The sequence below is a fragment of the Peromyscus leucopus genome, chromosome 7 (assembly GCF_004664715.2).
Source record: "Peromyscus leucopus breed LL Stock chromosome 7, UCI_PerLeu_2.1, whole genome shotgun sequence".
Taxonomy (NCBI): domain Eukaryota; kingdom Metazoa; phylum Chordata; class Mammalia; order Rodentia; family Cricetidae; genus Peromyscus; species Peromyscus leucopus.
In genome coordinates this window covers 110,455,425-110,472,289 of record NC_051069.1, presented here as the reverse complement: position 1 = coordinate 110,472,289, position 16,865 = coordinate 110,455,425, and the positions used below count along the sequence as shown (strand labels likewise).

Below are 16,865 nucleotides of genomic sequence, written 5' to 3'. Positions count from 1 at the left end.
GGAGGATCCAAAGTTCAACGTCATCCTAGGTTACAGAGTTTGAGGCCAGCCTGGAATGCATGAGACCTTGCCTTTAAAAATAAAATATAATATAATAAAATAAAATAATAAAATAAAATAAATAATAAAATAAAATAAATCCTTAAATAAAATACACTCTGGAAGAGTGAAAGCTTCAGGGGCGCGGTGCCCTCTTCCGTCCAGTTGGTGGGTGCAGTTTGGCAGCACCGTCCACTCAGTCCTTTAGGGGCTCTCCCGGCCCCCGTAGACGCAGGCGACCTGATTGGTTTCCCTGGTGACGGTTGCCGGGGCAGCGCGTGCCGGCGTCGGGAAGGGCGGAGGAAGCGCCAGCCGGCGGCCCTGAGGACAGATCTTGAAGCAGGGCCGCGGTAAGTGTTGTGGGGGCTGCAGAGGCCGGGAGCTTGGCGGGGACCGAACCGGTGGCGGAGAGTGGGAACCGAACCGGGAGCCGAGAGTGGGGGACCGAATTAGGGGACGAGAGTCGGGGGCCGAGTGGAAACCGAACCAGGACCCGAGAGTGGAGAACCGAACCTGGAGCTGAGAGTAGGGAACCGAACCGGGGGACGAGAGTGGGGACCGAACCTAAGTAAGATCCGGGCCGGGGCCGCGGCCGCAGCGAGTTGCGGACTCCGTGTGGGAAGGGCTAGTGAGGCAGAGGACAGACCCTCGTCCTGTGTGGGTAAGACCAGGGCGCAGGTCTTCTGCAGCTACCACTCAGCACGCGGCCTCAGGCCTCACCCCACCCCACCCCTGCATAGGCGCTGCTGCCCTGCCTGGGCTCCAGAGGCCTCAGGCTATTACTGGGGATTTATTACTATGGGGGCGGGTGAGTAGGGGGTAGGGTTGAACACAAGATGGAAAGTGTCGGCATGGTGGGAAGTGCTACTCAGGTCTGCAGTTTCTGGACCCTGCCCAGGCACTTAACAGAACGTCTTTTCCTTCTCCCTTTGGTCTTTTGAGTAGCCCCGACTGGTCCAAAACTTACTAGAAACCCCATGTTAGCCCCAAATTGACAACCATACTCACGTGTGAAGCCAGACTGGACTAAATACGAAGATCTTGTCTTAAAAAGGAAAACAGAACAAAGATTGTAAGGAATTATGGTTGTCTGTGGTTATCTAAGTATTTGTTACAATTACAGAGTATTATTATCTATAAAAGGCCAAATTCTTTCACTTTTTCTGGAAATATTAGTTAAGCACCTACCAAGTTCCAAACACTGTTAGGTCCTGTACCACGTGGCCATGAACAAGGTGGATGAATATGGCATGTCCTGGGGCTGGAGAGATGGCTCAGAGGTTAAGAACCCTGGGTGTTCTTCAAGAGGTCCTGAGCCATCTATAATGAGATCTGGTGCCCTCTCCTGGTGTGCAGCCATACATGCAGGCAGAACACTGAACATAATAAATAAATCCCGTGTCCTGCCAGCCATGGTGGCACATGCCTGTAACTCTAGCATCTGAGAGGTTAACGCAGGTGGGTGCCATGAGTGCCGTGAGTTTGAGGCAAGCCTGGTCTACACAGCAAGAGCCAGCACCAGCCACTGCAGGGCCCCGTCTCAATTAAAAACAAATGTGCGTCCTCTGTAGTGTATATACTTGTGGGAGAAAACAGACAAGTGGTGTGTAAAGTGTGCTACATGTCAGGTGACCTGGGAAGTGAGACCTAACTTAGAAGCAGGGATGGTAGTTCATACTCACTAACAGCCTGACGAAATTCAGAACCATCTAGGAAATACGCCCGAGTGTGTCTGTGAGGGAAGACCCACCATCCCATGGAGTCCCAGACTGAATCAAAGGTAGGAGATTGAAAGGGGGAGTGCAGTAACCACATTCCTCTCTCTGTCCTGATCTCTGTCCTTCCCCGCCATGGTTGCCTGTGTCCCCAAGACTGTGAGCCAAACTAAATCATTCCCCCCTCCAAGTGGCTTTTGTCACAGATTAGACACAGCAATGAGAAGGTGATTAATACACAGTTGGGAAAGGGGTGCAGGTCATTAGGGAGGCCACCCCAGAGGAGAGGCCCACTGGATCCAGAGATGCCCAGAAAGGAGCCAGGGAACACGTGGACAAAATATAGAGGGAACAGCAAGTGTGCAAGGGTTTGAGCTGAGACACCCCTAGTGACCTCGTGGGAGTGGAGGGAGAGAGCACACTGGGCCTGGCTTCGTGTGGAATGGACACGTTCCACTAGACAGTACAAGGCCACCCTGGCTAATGTGTCAAGAACAGACCGTGGTAGAGGGTGAGATAAGAGCGGATAAGGCCTGAGTTATGAAACTGTGGTAGTAGCCCATTAGCTGATGGTTGTTGGTCTAGGCCCTAGACTCTGGGGGTTGAGGTAGAGAAAGTAGAAAGAGGTTTACCAGAGGAGACTCCGGATGTCCCGCCACGGAGATGTCTGTCCACGCAGGCTAGTGGCACCATCACCACCAGCTGAGAAATGGAAGCAGCATCAATGTCCATCAGCAGAAAATGGATGAAGAAGATGTACATAAGGCAACTTTAGAAAAATGAAACCGTGGCATTTGCAGGAAAATGGATAGAACTGGAAATTATTGTGTTAAACAAAATAAGCCAAGCTTAGGAAGATGAATATCGCATTTCCTGTCATATGATTCCAGACTGTAGTATCTGTGTCTGGGCTGCTGCCGTGAAAGTAGAAATGATCATGAGCCTGGGAAGGGATCTAAAGGTACAGAGGAAAGAGGGTGACAGGAGACACAGGGCACAGAAGGGACTGTTGGGGGAGGGAGGGGGGCTCAGAGGATCAGCAGGAAGGAGGCGAGTAGCCCCAGTGAAGCCCACTGTGGTTGAGATCACGATTAGTTAAGATCCATTTTTGGCTCACAAAGCTGAAGTACAGGGTTGAGGGGCCACATGATGGCCTTGTTGCCAGAGTCTAAAGTGATTGAAGACATGGCATGGTGAAAGACAGAGAGTATGTTTGCATACACGCATGCATGTGTGAATATGTGTGTGTGAGTCTGTGTATATGTTTGTGCATGGATAGCAGTTTCTTAGAAAGGCAAACAAAATTGTATTACAGAACCAGCATTTTCACTTCAGGTATTTACCAAGAGAAATGATTGTCTCAGTGTGGATGTTCATAGCAGTTTGATTCTGGGATAAACTGGAAACTATTCAGACTTCCAAGTGGCAGGTAGAACTATAGGTCAGTGTGGCGTCTAGACATTAAAATGCTACACAGGGGCGAAAAGGAATGGCCTGAAACATGAAGCAGTGGGAGGGGATATCTGAAAGGTGGCACTGGGCAAAAAGAAAACCTACCCACTGTGTGACTCTGGCCCTGTGAAATTCTGCAGAAGGCAGAACAAATCAGCAGAGCAGCTGGGGTGGGGACTGCAAGGGTGTGTGAGAGCAAGGGACCCTCGGGAGCTTTGGGTGTGATGGAGATGCCTTTCGTGGTAGCGTGGCCTAGCTGAGGGTCGTATCTGTCGGAAAGCAGAATAGCAGCTATGGTGTGGGGGATTGATGTGTGGGCCGGGATACGATTGTGGCGTAGGGATAAGTGGAAAACTAAGGATGCCCTGGGCCCCTGCAGTAATTAACTGGCAGTAGACAGTCAAGCAGGAGAAAAGGCCAGGTGAGTTATTTGACATGCCCGCATGCGGCACATGCTGCTGGCTCTGAGTAGTAGATGAGCATCCAGGGCAGAGGGAGCCAGGGAATATAGACGTTTCGGGAGAGATGGATGGCCCCAGGAGATAGGAATTATCTCCTAGATTCTGTTTGGAGTTGGGAGGAGACTGAGACAGACAACATCTTGGGACAAACTCCGACTTTGATATTGATAGTGAAATTTCAGAGAGAACAGAAAACAAGGGTGGATTTGTTGGTGCGTTAGGCCCTAAGGTAGATACGGTTTTTGTGTTGGTTTGAGCCCTCCCCTTGCCTGTGGAAAGGGAAGAACAGACATGGAGCGAGGATGCAGGCCAGACCGACCGACTCTAAGGGCTTGTCTTCTGAGCACCAGCAGAGGGTCACCTCAGCAGCACGGGTAGAAAGACTTGATGTATGTGCTTTGATGGATGTGAATTACACCTCAGACAAGTTGTTTGTGTGTTTATTTATTTTTGGCTTTTGACACGCAGGACCATATAGCCCAGGCTGGCCTTAAACTAATTCTCCTACTGAGATCCAAAGTCTGGGATTGTAGACATGTGTCATCCACCCAGATCTATCCCTCAACTTTGAAAGAAGAAATGATAGCTGGGACCGATTTTCCAGAGATGGGGATCTAGCTGGTCTGAGGATGGGCCCAGACACCGTCCGTTTTGGCAGCCCCTGTGAGAAGCTGATGTGCATCCGGAGCTGGGAGGTGCTGACAGAAGGGCCAGGCAGTCTCTGCCCAGCCCTGGCTCTTGGTGATTGAGGTGAAGGATTCTGGGTGTCTCCTTGGACTCACTGATGGCTCTATGAGAACCTGGGCCTCAGATGGCACACGTCGCCACAGGCCAGCTGTGCAGTCACCTTCTGGTTCCTCTGTCTTCAGGGCAGGATGGCAGCTGAGGAAAGCTCAGCAGACACTCTGCGACTCCAGTTCAAGGCCATGCAGGAGCTGCAGCACAGGAGGTTACAGAAACAGATGGAGAAAAAGAAGGAGAAAGAGCTGAGCTGTAAAAGCAAAGTTGACCAGGAGGAGCTTGTGGAGATCCCAGACAGCCTCAGCCTCCTCGACACAGAGGAGCAGAACCTGAAAAACATCTTTGAGAAGAGGTAAGGACCTCCTCAGCAGCATGCAGGACGGTGGGGAGGGAGGGGACGGTGGAAGGGAGGGGACGGTGGGAAGGGAGGGACAGTGGAGAGGGAGGGAGGTGGGGAGGGAGGGAGGGGAGGTGGGGAGGGAGGGAGGGGACAGTGGGAAGGGAGGGGAGGTGGGAGGGGCTGTGGGGAGGGAGGGGATGGTGGAGGGGGGACGGTGGGGAGGGAGGGGTGAAGTGGCTGCTGATATGGACAGCTGGCTCAACTGGACAAGCATTTGTCAGCTCATAGTGGTTTGGCACAGATAGCTGAGGCCTCTTGTAGCCGACAGGGCTCTGCTTTCTGGATGCGAGCCGCTGGGCCGTGTGCGTGCGTGCGTGCGTGTGTGTGTGTGTGTGTGTGTGTGTGTGTGTGTGTGTGCCAGATGGAGGACTGTAGACTCCTCAAGCTGTGGTTTATTGGTCGGGAGTTTCTTTCGGAGTCACCTTTAAAATCCATGTTTCTTAAGGAAAGGGATGGAATTGATAGTTTGTAGTCATCCTGGTTCTGCCTGGCTTCCACCTCTGCCAGCATCCCACATACACCCTGAGAGATAGCAGCATGTAAACACCACGTTGTGAGGCTGTGCAGATTCCTTACTTTTTTTTTTTTTTTTTTTTTTTTTTAATCACTGGTAGGAAGGTTAGAAGATGTCCAGAATCTTCCCGGTGCTCTGGACTTGACAGTGCCGTGGGCACACACAGATCCGCAGGCTGATGTGGCACCTCCGGCTGGCTTTGTACCAAAGACCAAAGCCACTGATGAGTTGTCTCTCTTCTAGTTTTGCTCAGAATCTATTTTTGCTGGCTTCAAACTGTACACACACAGATGCACCAGTACACGTGGACACACACGCTCACAAACACACACAATGAGGGTTTTTATAGAACCCATATGAAGAAATAAGCAACGCTGTCCAAGCCTTCCTACATGGTGCATCCACACTTAATCAATTACTTTTCAGTCTTATTTTGTGCAGACAACTTTTTAGTGCCCCCAGGTGCCCAACCATGGTACTACAAGCCTAGCAAGAAGCAGGACACTGGGCCCTGGTTAGTGCCTACACCTTTCCCATACAGGGTGCTGGAAGACGAAATCCAGCAGCTTCGTAGTGAACTCAGGGAGACAGTCGATGAGAACGGGCGACTGTACAAACTGCTGAAGGAGAGGGACTTTGAGATCAAACACCTCAAGAAGAAAATAGAAGAGGACAGGTTTGCCTTCACAGGTAACTCCTCCACGGCTGTGCAGTCCAGGAGGGTGGGCCTGGCTGTCCTGTAACTCCTCCACAGCTGTTCAGTCCAGGAGGGTGGGCCTGGCTGTCCTGTAACTCCTCCACAGCTGTGCAGTCCAGGAGGGTGGGCCTGGCTGTCCTGTAACTCCTCCACAGCTGTGCAGTCCAGGAGGGTGGGCCTGGCTGTCTTGCAGGCTCCAGAGAGCAGGCAAGGGTCAGGTGGTCACAGTGGTCTATGGAGTTGCTGGCAGGTCTGTTTCTCCTTGGTGCCTGGCTTGGACGTTACCCGCACTGCTATATGCTGCAGAAGTCTGGGACCCAAACACCCTCAGCAGCTGGCATGCTGACCCCAGCCCTGTAGGTCTGGGCTACACTTTGTTTCTGCTGGTGAAGATTTTGGCACCAGAGCTGTGAGAGACTGGTCCTGCAGGTCTTGGGGTAACCTTGGCCCTGTGAGTGTGTGCTAGGCACAGGCTCTGCAATGATGCCTCTGACTTTAGCCATGTGAATTGTTGAGGACTCTGGTCCTGATGACACAGTGCTCCTGTAGACCACATCATACTTCCCAGATAGCTGTTAACAGAAAGCTAGTGCCATCTACCATAGGGAGCAGCAGGGCTGACCCTGCTCTTTCCAGAGGCCCTCCCTGTCTCCCTGAACAGTTCTGACTCCCATCAGGAGGACCACAGCATCCTAAAGGCCATGGGTAGCTGGATGCACCCACTCCCTCCATTCTTTGGCTTTTCCTGTTCGGAACAGAAAATACAGGAGTCAAGGCTCTGGTTTGTGAGGACAGACACTCAACTTTGCTTCCTGTTGCTCAGGGGCTGGGAGGTGGGGGGCTGTGGTTAAACCAGTGAGCTCCAAGAAGAGCAGGAGATCCATGTCCACCAACAGGGCCTGGGGTGGTCCCTCCTCCCCAGCCTGTCCTGTGGTTCCATCTCCACCATCTGCCAGTGCAGACTTGGCAGCTTCGACTGACTCTTCCTGAGACTGCTCAGCTCCACTCTCCATGCTGAAATCATCATTCAGCCCTTGCTTTGAAGAGAGAAATCTGGCTGGTCCTTGTTTGTCTGTTTTTTTTCCCCTTCCCTCCCTCCCTCCCTCCCTTCCTTTTTTTTTTTTCTCCTGTCTCCCTCCCCTCATCTCCTCTCCCCTCTTTTCTTCCCATCACATCTCTGTGTAGTTCAGGCTGTCCTGGAACTTGGCCTTCCTCAGCCTCCTAAATGCTTGAATTACTAGTGCACCACCAGGCACAGCTCCATTTCCTGTTTGCCTTAGAATTACACCAAGCACAGCATACACTCCAGTTAGAATTCCTTCATCCACTTGCCAAAGACTATGGAAACTAGCACCATCTAGGTCCCTTTGTGTCCTGCTTGCGTATTACAGCTTTGTGTTTTGTTTTTCCAGACAAGATCTCATGTAGCACAGGCTATACTCTGTTTCTTTGTGTAGCTAACGCAGGCCTTGAACTCTTGATCCTTCTGTTTCATCTTCCAAGTACAGGCATTGCAGACACGAGCTGCCACACCACTCCGATGTATGCTATACCACCTGTATGGAAGAGCCCGTGGTCAGTGCTGAGACTTCTGCTTGTAGTGATCACATATTTTCAAGACTGTCTTCACTCACCCCTCTGCTGCCATGTCTGTCCCCAGGGTTGCAGCTTCAGAGGTGAGGCTGTCCTGGAGGAAGGACTTAGGAACGCATGGAAAGGATGTTTGCCGTTCTCACGGGCTCTCTCCCTGCTCCTCCGGCTTCCTTGGACAGTCTTCTGGTGGCTAAAAGCAGATTTTTTTTTGTTGTTGTTGTTGTTGAGTCCCATGAGGAAATTAGCTCCCAGGGAGACCATCCCTGGATCATTCCCGTTTCTTCTCTGGAAGCTGTCAGTTGTTTCTCTCTGGAAGCCTCCTCCACGGACTCTATTCCATGAGAAACGTGGGTGTTTACACTGTATCTTACCCCAAACTCAGCTGAAATGGAGTTTCTTTACCTGCTGGAGGCTATGACTTTCTAGACACCATGCTTGACTCTCTGAACAGCTGTGTAGATTTGAGGTGCAGGTTGTATTTTTAATGAACTTGCCATTTCTTTCATTTTAGGGGCAACTGGGATGGCTGGAGATCTAGTTGCTACCAAAATCGTTGAACTGTCCAAGAAGAACCGGGGGCTGATGGCAGAGGCCGAGAGCGCGAAGGCCAGAGTAAAGCAGCTGACTAATCGCATCCAGGAGCTGGAGCATGAAGTGAGGGCCTAGGCTGCTCTTCTTCGGGAGGGCGCTCTAGAGAGAGGCCACACTTGGAGGTCACAGGGCACAGGGTTTGCAGTGAGGTCCCCAGTTCCTGCCACATCCAGAGAGAGGGGGTATGACAGGCAGCCAGGGGACGCTGGCGGCTGAGAAGAAGCCTGGCATGGTCTGGCTAGGGAGATGGACACAGAGCTTCCCTGTGAAGCCTGAAGTTGCTACCATGCCCCTAACTGTGCCTGTCTCCCGTCCACCAAGTGGCCACAGTGGTGGTCCTGCTGCCAGGTTTCCTGAGAATTGAATGATGTGGTATTTCTAAACTGCTTAGAACGGAGCCTGGCACATAGAAAGCGCTAGATAAACATGTGCTCAGTCAGCTCCCAGAAACCCCTGCTCATCTGTAGCTACAGCCAGGAGTAAGGACCCTGCTCTTGTCTCCCCTTTCTGCTGTCCCTCCCCCGGGCCAGCCAGTTGTTCTGGGTCCTCAGGAGTTGGGGAGGGTTCCGTGGGCCGAGCGAGCCTTTGCAGCCTTTCCTGAGTCTGAAGTCTAGTTCCAGGCCCTGCATGACCCACCCTGGCCCTCACACTTGGCACTGAACAAGATTTTCTTCATCTTGGGATGTATTTCTAGAGAATTGGCTCAGAGAATGGTGCTAAAGCGGAGCTGAGAGTTCTGCATCTGCATCTGAGGCAGCAGGAAGAGAGAGCAGCACTGGACCTGGCTTGAGCTTCTGAAACCCCAAAGCCCACCCCCCAGTGACACTCGAGGCCATACCTGCCAATTGTGCCACTTCCTAATAGTGTAGGGGGGCCATTTTCATTCAAACCACCACAGAGAGTGTGGCTGTGCTGCGGTTATTATTAAGGTCTTAGCAGGTCCTTGGGCTGCTCCAGGGAGCAGGGCTGACCACCAGTCGACTGCTCCCATTCACATTCCTTCCATTAGTGATCCGCCAGTGAGCCAAGGGCCCCGACACCAGGGCGGTGGCCACACCCGCAGCAGCAGGTGCTCACAACCAACTATTAATACCAGGTCTGCTTTTCAGCTGCAGATGGCACCAGCCAGGCCACCGGCCAAGGGGACCACTGACACAGAGGACAAGCCACTGAGGACCCAGACGGGAGACAGAGCCTTGGTACGAGTTCTCCTCTGTGCTGGGTCTGTAGGTAGCCGTCACCTGGGCCTCCCCTCCCAAGGGGGTTCTCGGGTACCCTGCCATGGTCCCCTACCCATTGCTCAGCCAAGGGCTCTTCTCTGCCACTGTGGCCACCTCAGAGCCAAGGGCTCTTCTCTGCCACTGTGGCCACCTCAGAGCGGCCCAAGGAAACAGCTCTGTCTATGCCCTGTGGCCAGGATGCCTGGCAGAGGCAAGAGAAGGCCCATCCTGAGCTAGTTTCCTTGAGGTTGGGAGAACTGGTAGAGCCGGGGCCTCCAAGGCCTGGGGACACAAGACCGGGGGAGAAGGATGATCTACCTACTGCCTGCTCCCAGGTCGACATCTCCTCTGTCACTTCCTCACAGGGAGAGACCCACAAAGCCTTACCCAGCAGACAGGCTTGCTCCCAGCTCCTCAGAGAATCCTGTTCTTTTTCCCCTCTAATTTGTATGCATGTATATGTGTTTATGTGTGTGGGAATGCATGGGCGTGTGTACATGTGCATTTATACATGTGGAGGCCAGAGGACGACCTCAGAAATAGCATTCACTCCCGTGAGATGGGGTCTCTCACCGATTAGTACGCGCTGGCTGGTTGAACTGTCCAGCTGAACCGGGGGTCCTCCTGTCTCCCCAGCACTGGGATTACAATGCCAGCTGCCCACGTGGGGCTCGGGACTGACTTCAGGTCCTCAACTGGGGTTTACCAGTTGAGCCGTCTCCCTGTCCTGTGAGCCCCGTCCTTTGTAAGGCGCCGCAGCCTTGGGGGCCTGTGCACACTGCAGCCTTGGGGGCCTGTGCACACTGCAGCCTTGGGGGTCTGTGCACACTGCAGCCTTGGGGGCCTGTGCGGCTCTGCAGATTTACTCCCCAGACCCATTTTTTAGCTAGTGAACATGCCAGAAAATTTAGCCCACCCATGTGCCAGGTGGTGGTGGAGCAAGACTTTAATCCCAGCACTGGGGAGACAGAGGCAGGCGGATCTCGGTGAGTTCAAGGCTAACCTGATCTACAGAGTGAGTTCCAGGATAGCCAGAGCTACACAGAGTAACCCTGTCTCAAAAAAAAAAAAAAAAAAAAATAGGCCATGTGAATGTAGCTCCATGAAAAGGTAAGCTTGACAGGGATGTAGAGCCCAAGTCAGACTAAACTGCCAGGGGCTTCTCAGGAAGCCAGACCAGCCGTGGCAGAGGGGGTCAAGCCCCAGGACTCCTGGCTCAGTGCTCCTTTTCCTGCCTCACGTACCCTCTTGTCCATGCCTCAGGATCAGGCCACCACTAGCTGATCTTGAGAGAAATTCAGTCCTGGGTGTGCAGCGCCCGAAGGGGTGTAGGGATGAATGTGTAAACCAGTGTCGTTGCTGGGGAGACACCACAGTGCTTTTTGTGGAGGTGGACAGTGTTCTTCACAACCCTTCCTGCCAAGGAAAAGGCCAAGCTGTCCTTGACTCATTCAGGTCATCGAGGTCCCTTGACTTGAGTTACCCTGGGTAACATTGTTGTGTCCCTTGTTAGCCTGAGAGGATCATCTGCCTTGTCATACAGTGATTCAGACCTGGCTTCTGTCCACAGAGGGTCTAAGAGGAAAAGGAGCAGCCATGCAGAGAGGTGTGACGGGTCTTCAGAAACAGGCCCGGCCTGGGTTGGCAACAGGAGGTTACCCTCCATCTGTGGGCTAGCGGGTGGTGAAGGTGCCATGCTCTGGTGAAGCGGATGGTGAAGGCACCAGAACATTCTGCACAGCTGGTTCACCTGGATGCCAGCTCACCTGGATACCAGTTACATTGCCTTTGGTTTGAGCCCAGCGCCCACACACAGGAAAGGACACTCACCAACATAAAATGTGTTGGGGACCCCTTTGGGGCTCTTGAGTGGCCACTGGAGCAGGGGTCGCAGATGGACTCTGTAGCCAACCTCAGGAGCCTGAGTCTCTGATAGAAGAGTATGCTAGGCTACAGATCTCATCATCTCCAGGCTAGGAACTTTCCCTGCCGTCTTCTGCTCAGAGACAGAACAAAACCATGTCTGGATCATTGGACCCCAAGGGACAGCTGCACTATAGAGGCCTGCATCTCACTGCACATTCTGGCCCTAGTCCCCTCTGAAATACATTCCAGAGTGCCTTCTACTCTGCAAGAAGTGTCAGAAGATTGTGCTGTGAGCAGTCAGCAATGCCTGTTCCCAGAGCACTGCGCCTGTTCCTTCCAAAGAGACAGTCTGTGATGGGGGCCAGGCCAAAGCCCAAGGTGACTGGAAGGGAGAATGGGCCCAGCTCCCTGGATGCCATGTGGTTCTAGTCCCCTTGTCAGCTGCCCACCTAAGCCAAGAGGCCTTGGCACACTTCCCACGTGCCTCCCACGCACCTGAGGCTAGCATGAAGCACTTGTGTGTGGTGAGGAGCTGAGGCCTGGAGTGGGCTTCACAGCCTGGCTCTAGCTCCAGATGTTTCCTGTGTGTTCTGCTCACGCTCTGACAGCCTTCCCAGATGCTACCAGATCCCAGAGGTACAGGGACGCTCATGCATTCCTGCAGTGCCCAAAACAGGACTGTCAAGGCCCTAAGGTTCATGGCATGAAGCCCTGAGTACCAGGAGGGGGTGTTGCTTCTCAGCCAGGACGGATTTAAAGATAAGGATTAACAGAGAGAAGAAAAGGGGAGCGGCAGGCAGCCACAAGGGGAGAAAATGTATATTTTTTTTCAAGGACCTGTTTGCATGTTGTGGGATTCTCCACTCTGCAAATATTGTTCACATTGGTTTTTCACTTTTATCCTGGTAGTGGCGTTGAATGCAGTCAGGACTACTGGACCCCATGGCCACTGATTTTCAGTAGACTGTCCCAAGTTCCACGGAAGTCCGTAGACTTGGTCTGCTTGGCCTCTCTTTCATGCTAACATTTACAGGAGTTTCCGTTGGTGCCTGCTAAAGAAAGAGGCCAACCATTGTAGCCATCATTCTTTCCCCAAACCCAGGCCCCTGGTCCACAGGGCAGGAGCAGGGGTTTCAGCATGGCCTGATGGGTACTTAGTTTGCTATCCAGCCTCACTGTTGCCATGACAACAGCATAGCAACATTGACAGCAGGAGCTCAGATTGGGAGACATGGCCAGGACAGCAGGAGGACCAGGGTTCTAATCCCGATCCCCATCCCTGAGTATACCAGGACAGCTTTGCTTCTCTCTAGACTGGATTTTCATCACTGACAGAAGGAATTTGAATAGTTTGATCATGGAGGTCCCATGAATAATTACTGAGACAGAGATAGGCAGCATATATATTTTTAAATTATATTTATTAATTTATTTATTTTTGCGTGTGTTGGTGTTTACCCTGCATTTGTATCTGTGTAAGGGTGTAGGATCCCCTGGAACTTGAGTTACAGACAGTTGTGAGCTGCCATGTAGGTGCTGGGAATTGAACCCTGGTCCTTTGGAAGAGCAGTCAGTGTTCTTAACTGCTGAGCCATCTCTCCAGTGCTGACAGGGAGTATTTTAATCATTTGTTTCCAACATTTGCCTCAACATCATATCATCATCATCATCGCCATCATCTTGGAGACAAGGTCTCACTATGTAGCCCTGGCTGTCCTAGAACTTTTTATGTAGACCAGGCTGGCCTTGAACTCACAGAGATCCACCTGACTCTGCCTCTCTAGTGCTGGAAATGAAAGGTGTGCGCCACCACACCCAGGTCAGACATTATTTTTTGAAGAGGAAAGATGGAAGCAGACGCCCCTGAGTTCCAGCACGTGCCTTTCAGGGTGGTTGTCTCACACCGTATTTGCATTAGCACAAGCACACAGCACCCCGCTCTGCTGGCAGAGTCATGGCCCGCACTGACAGCTCTCACTCCAGAAGAAGAGGCCTTGAGTTGGGGAGTCATATCGTGCCTGCCGAGCTGGTGTGGCTTCCTGAAGATGGAAGGAGATGCTCTTAGCATGAGCCGGTCTCTGGGGATAGCAGAGAGTGGCCATACCCAAGGAGTGTCTGGAAGGTGTGGAACCTGCTGCCTTCTCTAGATGCTCCAGCCTTGTCCATGCATGTGTGTGTGTGCGTGTGTGTGTGTGTGTGTGTGTGTGTGTGTGTGTACACGTGTGTGTGCGTGTTTGTGTGTGTGCGTGTGTGTAAGGCGCTCAGCCCTGAAGCTGAGCCCCAGGATTCAGTCCATGCTCCTGCCTGTACTAGCCAGGTAATTGAGGCCCCTAACGCTTACCTTCTACCTCAGCTTTGCATCTCAAGGGGCTGGGGATTTCCTGACGACTTGCCCAGTGCCTGGAACATACACGAACAGTAGCCCTGATTGTCATTAGTATGTAGGTGACAAGTAACTGCTTTCTCTCTGTCCTTTCCAACCAGCCGGAGACCCCAGAGGTGAAAGCTCTACAGGACAGGCTTGCAGCCACCAACCTGAAGATGAGTGACCTACGCAACCAGATCCAGTCTGCAAAGCAGGAACTCCGTATGGCCCAGAAGGTCTTCAGAGTCAGGGTGTGGGACTTCTTATGTGGCCAGGGTTGGTCCCAGGAAAATCCTGATGGCCCCTTCTTCCAAAGCCAGGGTGCTCACTCCTGCTCGTGCCCTGTCTGGGGACAGAGTGGCTGGCTATTTGGGGGCTTCCCACTACCCTGGGGGATACCCCAGGACTGAGATTAGCTCTGCCCATGGGGGAGAGGCCTGGGAGCCTTCCCTGAACCTCCCCCAACCCTGCCCTGTGCCCTGGTAGACCCTAGATGTCCACTCAGTATGCTGCCTTGCCTGTGCCTCAAAAGGCTGCCTGGCCCTCCTGCTGCTCTCTGTGACCTGCAGTATAGAAAATGAACAGGGAATTTGTGCCCTAAAAGCTCTTTTCGAAGGAAAATGCTCAGGTGTAGCATGTGGGCCCCAGGGCCGGCTGGTCTGATCTGTTAGTATTGACATAGTAAATTCTCTGGCATGTGTCCTCCTTGCTGGAACCACTCAGACTGGCCAAGAGTTCCAAAACAGTGTTCTGTTGTGGAGACAAGGGCCAGAGACGCAGCCTGCTGGGTGGGGATCAGCTTGGTTTCATACGGAGGGTATTAGTTCTACCTCAAAGCCTTGAGGTAGGCCTAGCTTCACACAACTTTGGTGGCCATGATGCCGGGTGTTCCTTAAGCACATCAGCCTCATTTGATTCTTCTGTGTTCCCAAGAGACACTTGACAGTGGCTGCCACAAAGGGCCAGGCCCTGTGGCAGTGCGCTTCCTGAGCCAACCAGAATTCTGTGATAACAGGCGAGAGGTGCAAGGAAGCAGGCAATGGTGGCTCTGGACAGGGCAGTGCTGGAGAGTCGCAGAGAAAGGCAGAGCCGACCTGGGCCTTTGACATCAGAGCTTTGAGGTGTTTAGAAGGCCACGGAGATGAAGCAGGCCCTCAGGAAGCCCGCCCCACCCCTGAGTCCCATGCAGTGAGTGGCAAGAAGGTCCTGGGCAGCCCCTCTCCTGTCCACACTGAGCACCTTGCTTTATTTCAGGTTCTGGCCAATGAAGTTGGGGAAGATGTAAATATCCAGCAGCTCCTGGCCTCACCAGGGACCTGGAGGGGGAGGGCTCAACAAATTCTAGTTTTACAGAGTAAGGTGAGTGAGTCACCAGATGTCTCCTGGCCCTGAACAGAAGGCCTAAAATACCCCCCAAAACACCGCCATGACCCTCAATCTGGAGCACACACCACCACCCCAGGCCTGTGGGTCCCAGAGCGTGCCCTTGCAGAGCCGAGGGCTTTGCATCCCCCCCCCCCCCCCACACACACACAGCCTGATTTTCATTTGTTAGTGCATGCGCATCACTTACATAATCCTTTTCACATGCCTGGCCCTGGCACTTAATCAGCAGTCTTGAGTTTGATTTCCTTCTCTGCAGGCATGTTTTTCCCAAGTTCGTGTAAATTTGCGTGACTGCTGTAATGGTAGGCTTTTTCCAGTTTCATCCCAGAGGCTCACAGTCCTTTGAAAGTTTTTGGTAACCAATAAAACAGCCTGGTCTCCCTTTTTGTTTTCTAAGTATTTTGGCACACACCAAAGGAAGTTCAAAGCAGCAGCTCCAGAGCTGACTGTCTTGAGTTCAGATGCCAGCACTCCCTCACCACCTGTGGACCGGCACACAAATGACTGCCTCTGCCTCAGTTTCCACATCTGTATAGTGGGGATAACAGCAGCATCTGCTCCCCAATCCTTGGGCTATTGGCAGAAATGACTGTCAGCACGTGGGGGGGGGCAGGCGGAGGTCCTCAGCACAGGGCCATCTTGGAGGGAGCGCTGGGCAGTGGTTAGCTAAGGCTTACTACACACACACACACCCCACCGCCTCATTTTGCCTTTAGACTGAGAAGCTCATGGAAGGTGTGTGATTCCCTCCGTTCCTCGAGCATGCCGCCTGCATTCCCGGGCACCGGGCCCACACCCTCCTGGCTTTTTCCTTAGTATCTTTTATGAAGTCCATGAAGCCAGCATGAAGGGGAACAGCCACCAAAACTTTGGGGTCATAGAGGCATGAGTTTGAGTTTCCTCACCTTTAAGTGCCCAGCACATGTCAGCTCAAAAAATCCACTACCACTATTATTAAGCTGAATGTTGAATGTTTTCACTGTCAAATACATTTTAATGTCCTTATCTGCCTCCATACCACCTTGAACATGCATGACCTCATCTGATTCTTGGGGTAAGAAACACACACTAGAGAGAAGACTGCCTGTAGCCTGGTGCTGGGAAAGCTTAGATTCTTACCCTGTAAAATGTATCAGAGGCCTCAGGGTAAGACCTAAAACTCTGAAAATGCTCTACGAAGAACAGACGAAGCCCAGGCCTGAGTGGGATCCAAAAGCTGGAGACACAGAGGCAGGAACTGATGGGGTCAGCAAATGAAAGAACCCTCAGAGTGAAGGCGTCTCTGCCAGTTGACGCTCTGAAGATTAATATTCAGAGTATATAAACAACTCAAAAACTTTAACAAAAGAACAAGTAACTCAGTTTCTAAAATGTAACATGATTTCCACATACACTCTGAAGAAATGCAAGTGGTTAGCAAATGTATGTTTGTGTGTGTGCACACATGTACAGAAGCCAGAGTGGACATGAGGTGTTTCTCTCCACTGTACTGGGGAGTGTCTCCTGCTAGACCCAGAGCTGAAGGACTCAGCTAGTCTAGCTAGCTGGCCTGTCCCAGGCTCCCCTGTCCCTGTGTCTCAGGGCTGGGATTACAGGCAGGCACTATATCCACTGAGCCATCTCCCCGGACCCCACAAATACATGTTTTAAATAGTTGACATCCTGAGCCTTAGGGAAATACAAGTCAAAACTGCATTAAGATTCCATCTCGTCTAGTTAGGAGCACAGTCATGAAGAAGACAACATATGCTGGTGAGGGCGTGGGAAAGGGACATTAGACACTGCTGGGCCTGCACGTGGTGACCTGGCTCTTCCACTCCTGGAT

The 16,865-nt window shown here is 52.2% G+C and overlaps 1 protein-coding gene across 3 annotated transcripts in view; it reads left to right on the top strand.

Moving 5' to 3' along the window:
• Window positions 1–301: 301 nt before the first annotated feature.
• Window positions 302–16,865, top strand: part of Ccdc13 (coiled-coil domain containing 13) — a 37,676-nt gene continuing 21,112 nt past the window's right edge. For all 3 annotated transcript variants that reach the window (XM_028890452.2, XM_037208058.1, XM_037208059.1), the window contains exons 1-7: window positions 302–389; window positions 4,537–4,760; window positions 5,864–6,012; window positions 8,124–8,266; window positions 9,313–9,402; window positions 13,774–13,890; window positions 14,909–15,013. In XM_028890452.2, coding sequence (XP_028746285.1) covers window positions 4,543–4,760; window positions 5,864–6,012; window positions 8,124–8,266; window positions 9,313–9,402; window positions 13,774–13,890; window positions 14,909–15,013 — 822 coding nt within the window. In that variant the 5' untranslated portion in view covers window positions 302–389; window positions 4,537–4,542. The remainder of the gene's footprint in view (window positions 390–4,536; window positions 4,761–5,863; window positions 6,013–8,123; window positions 8,267–9,312; window positions 9,403–13,773; window positions 13,891–14,908; window positions 15,014–16,865) is intronic.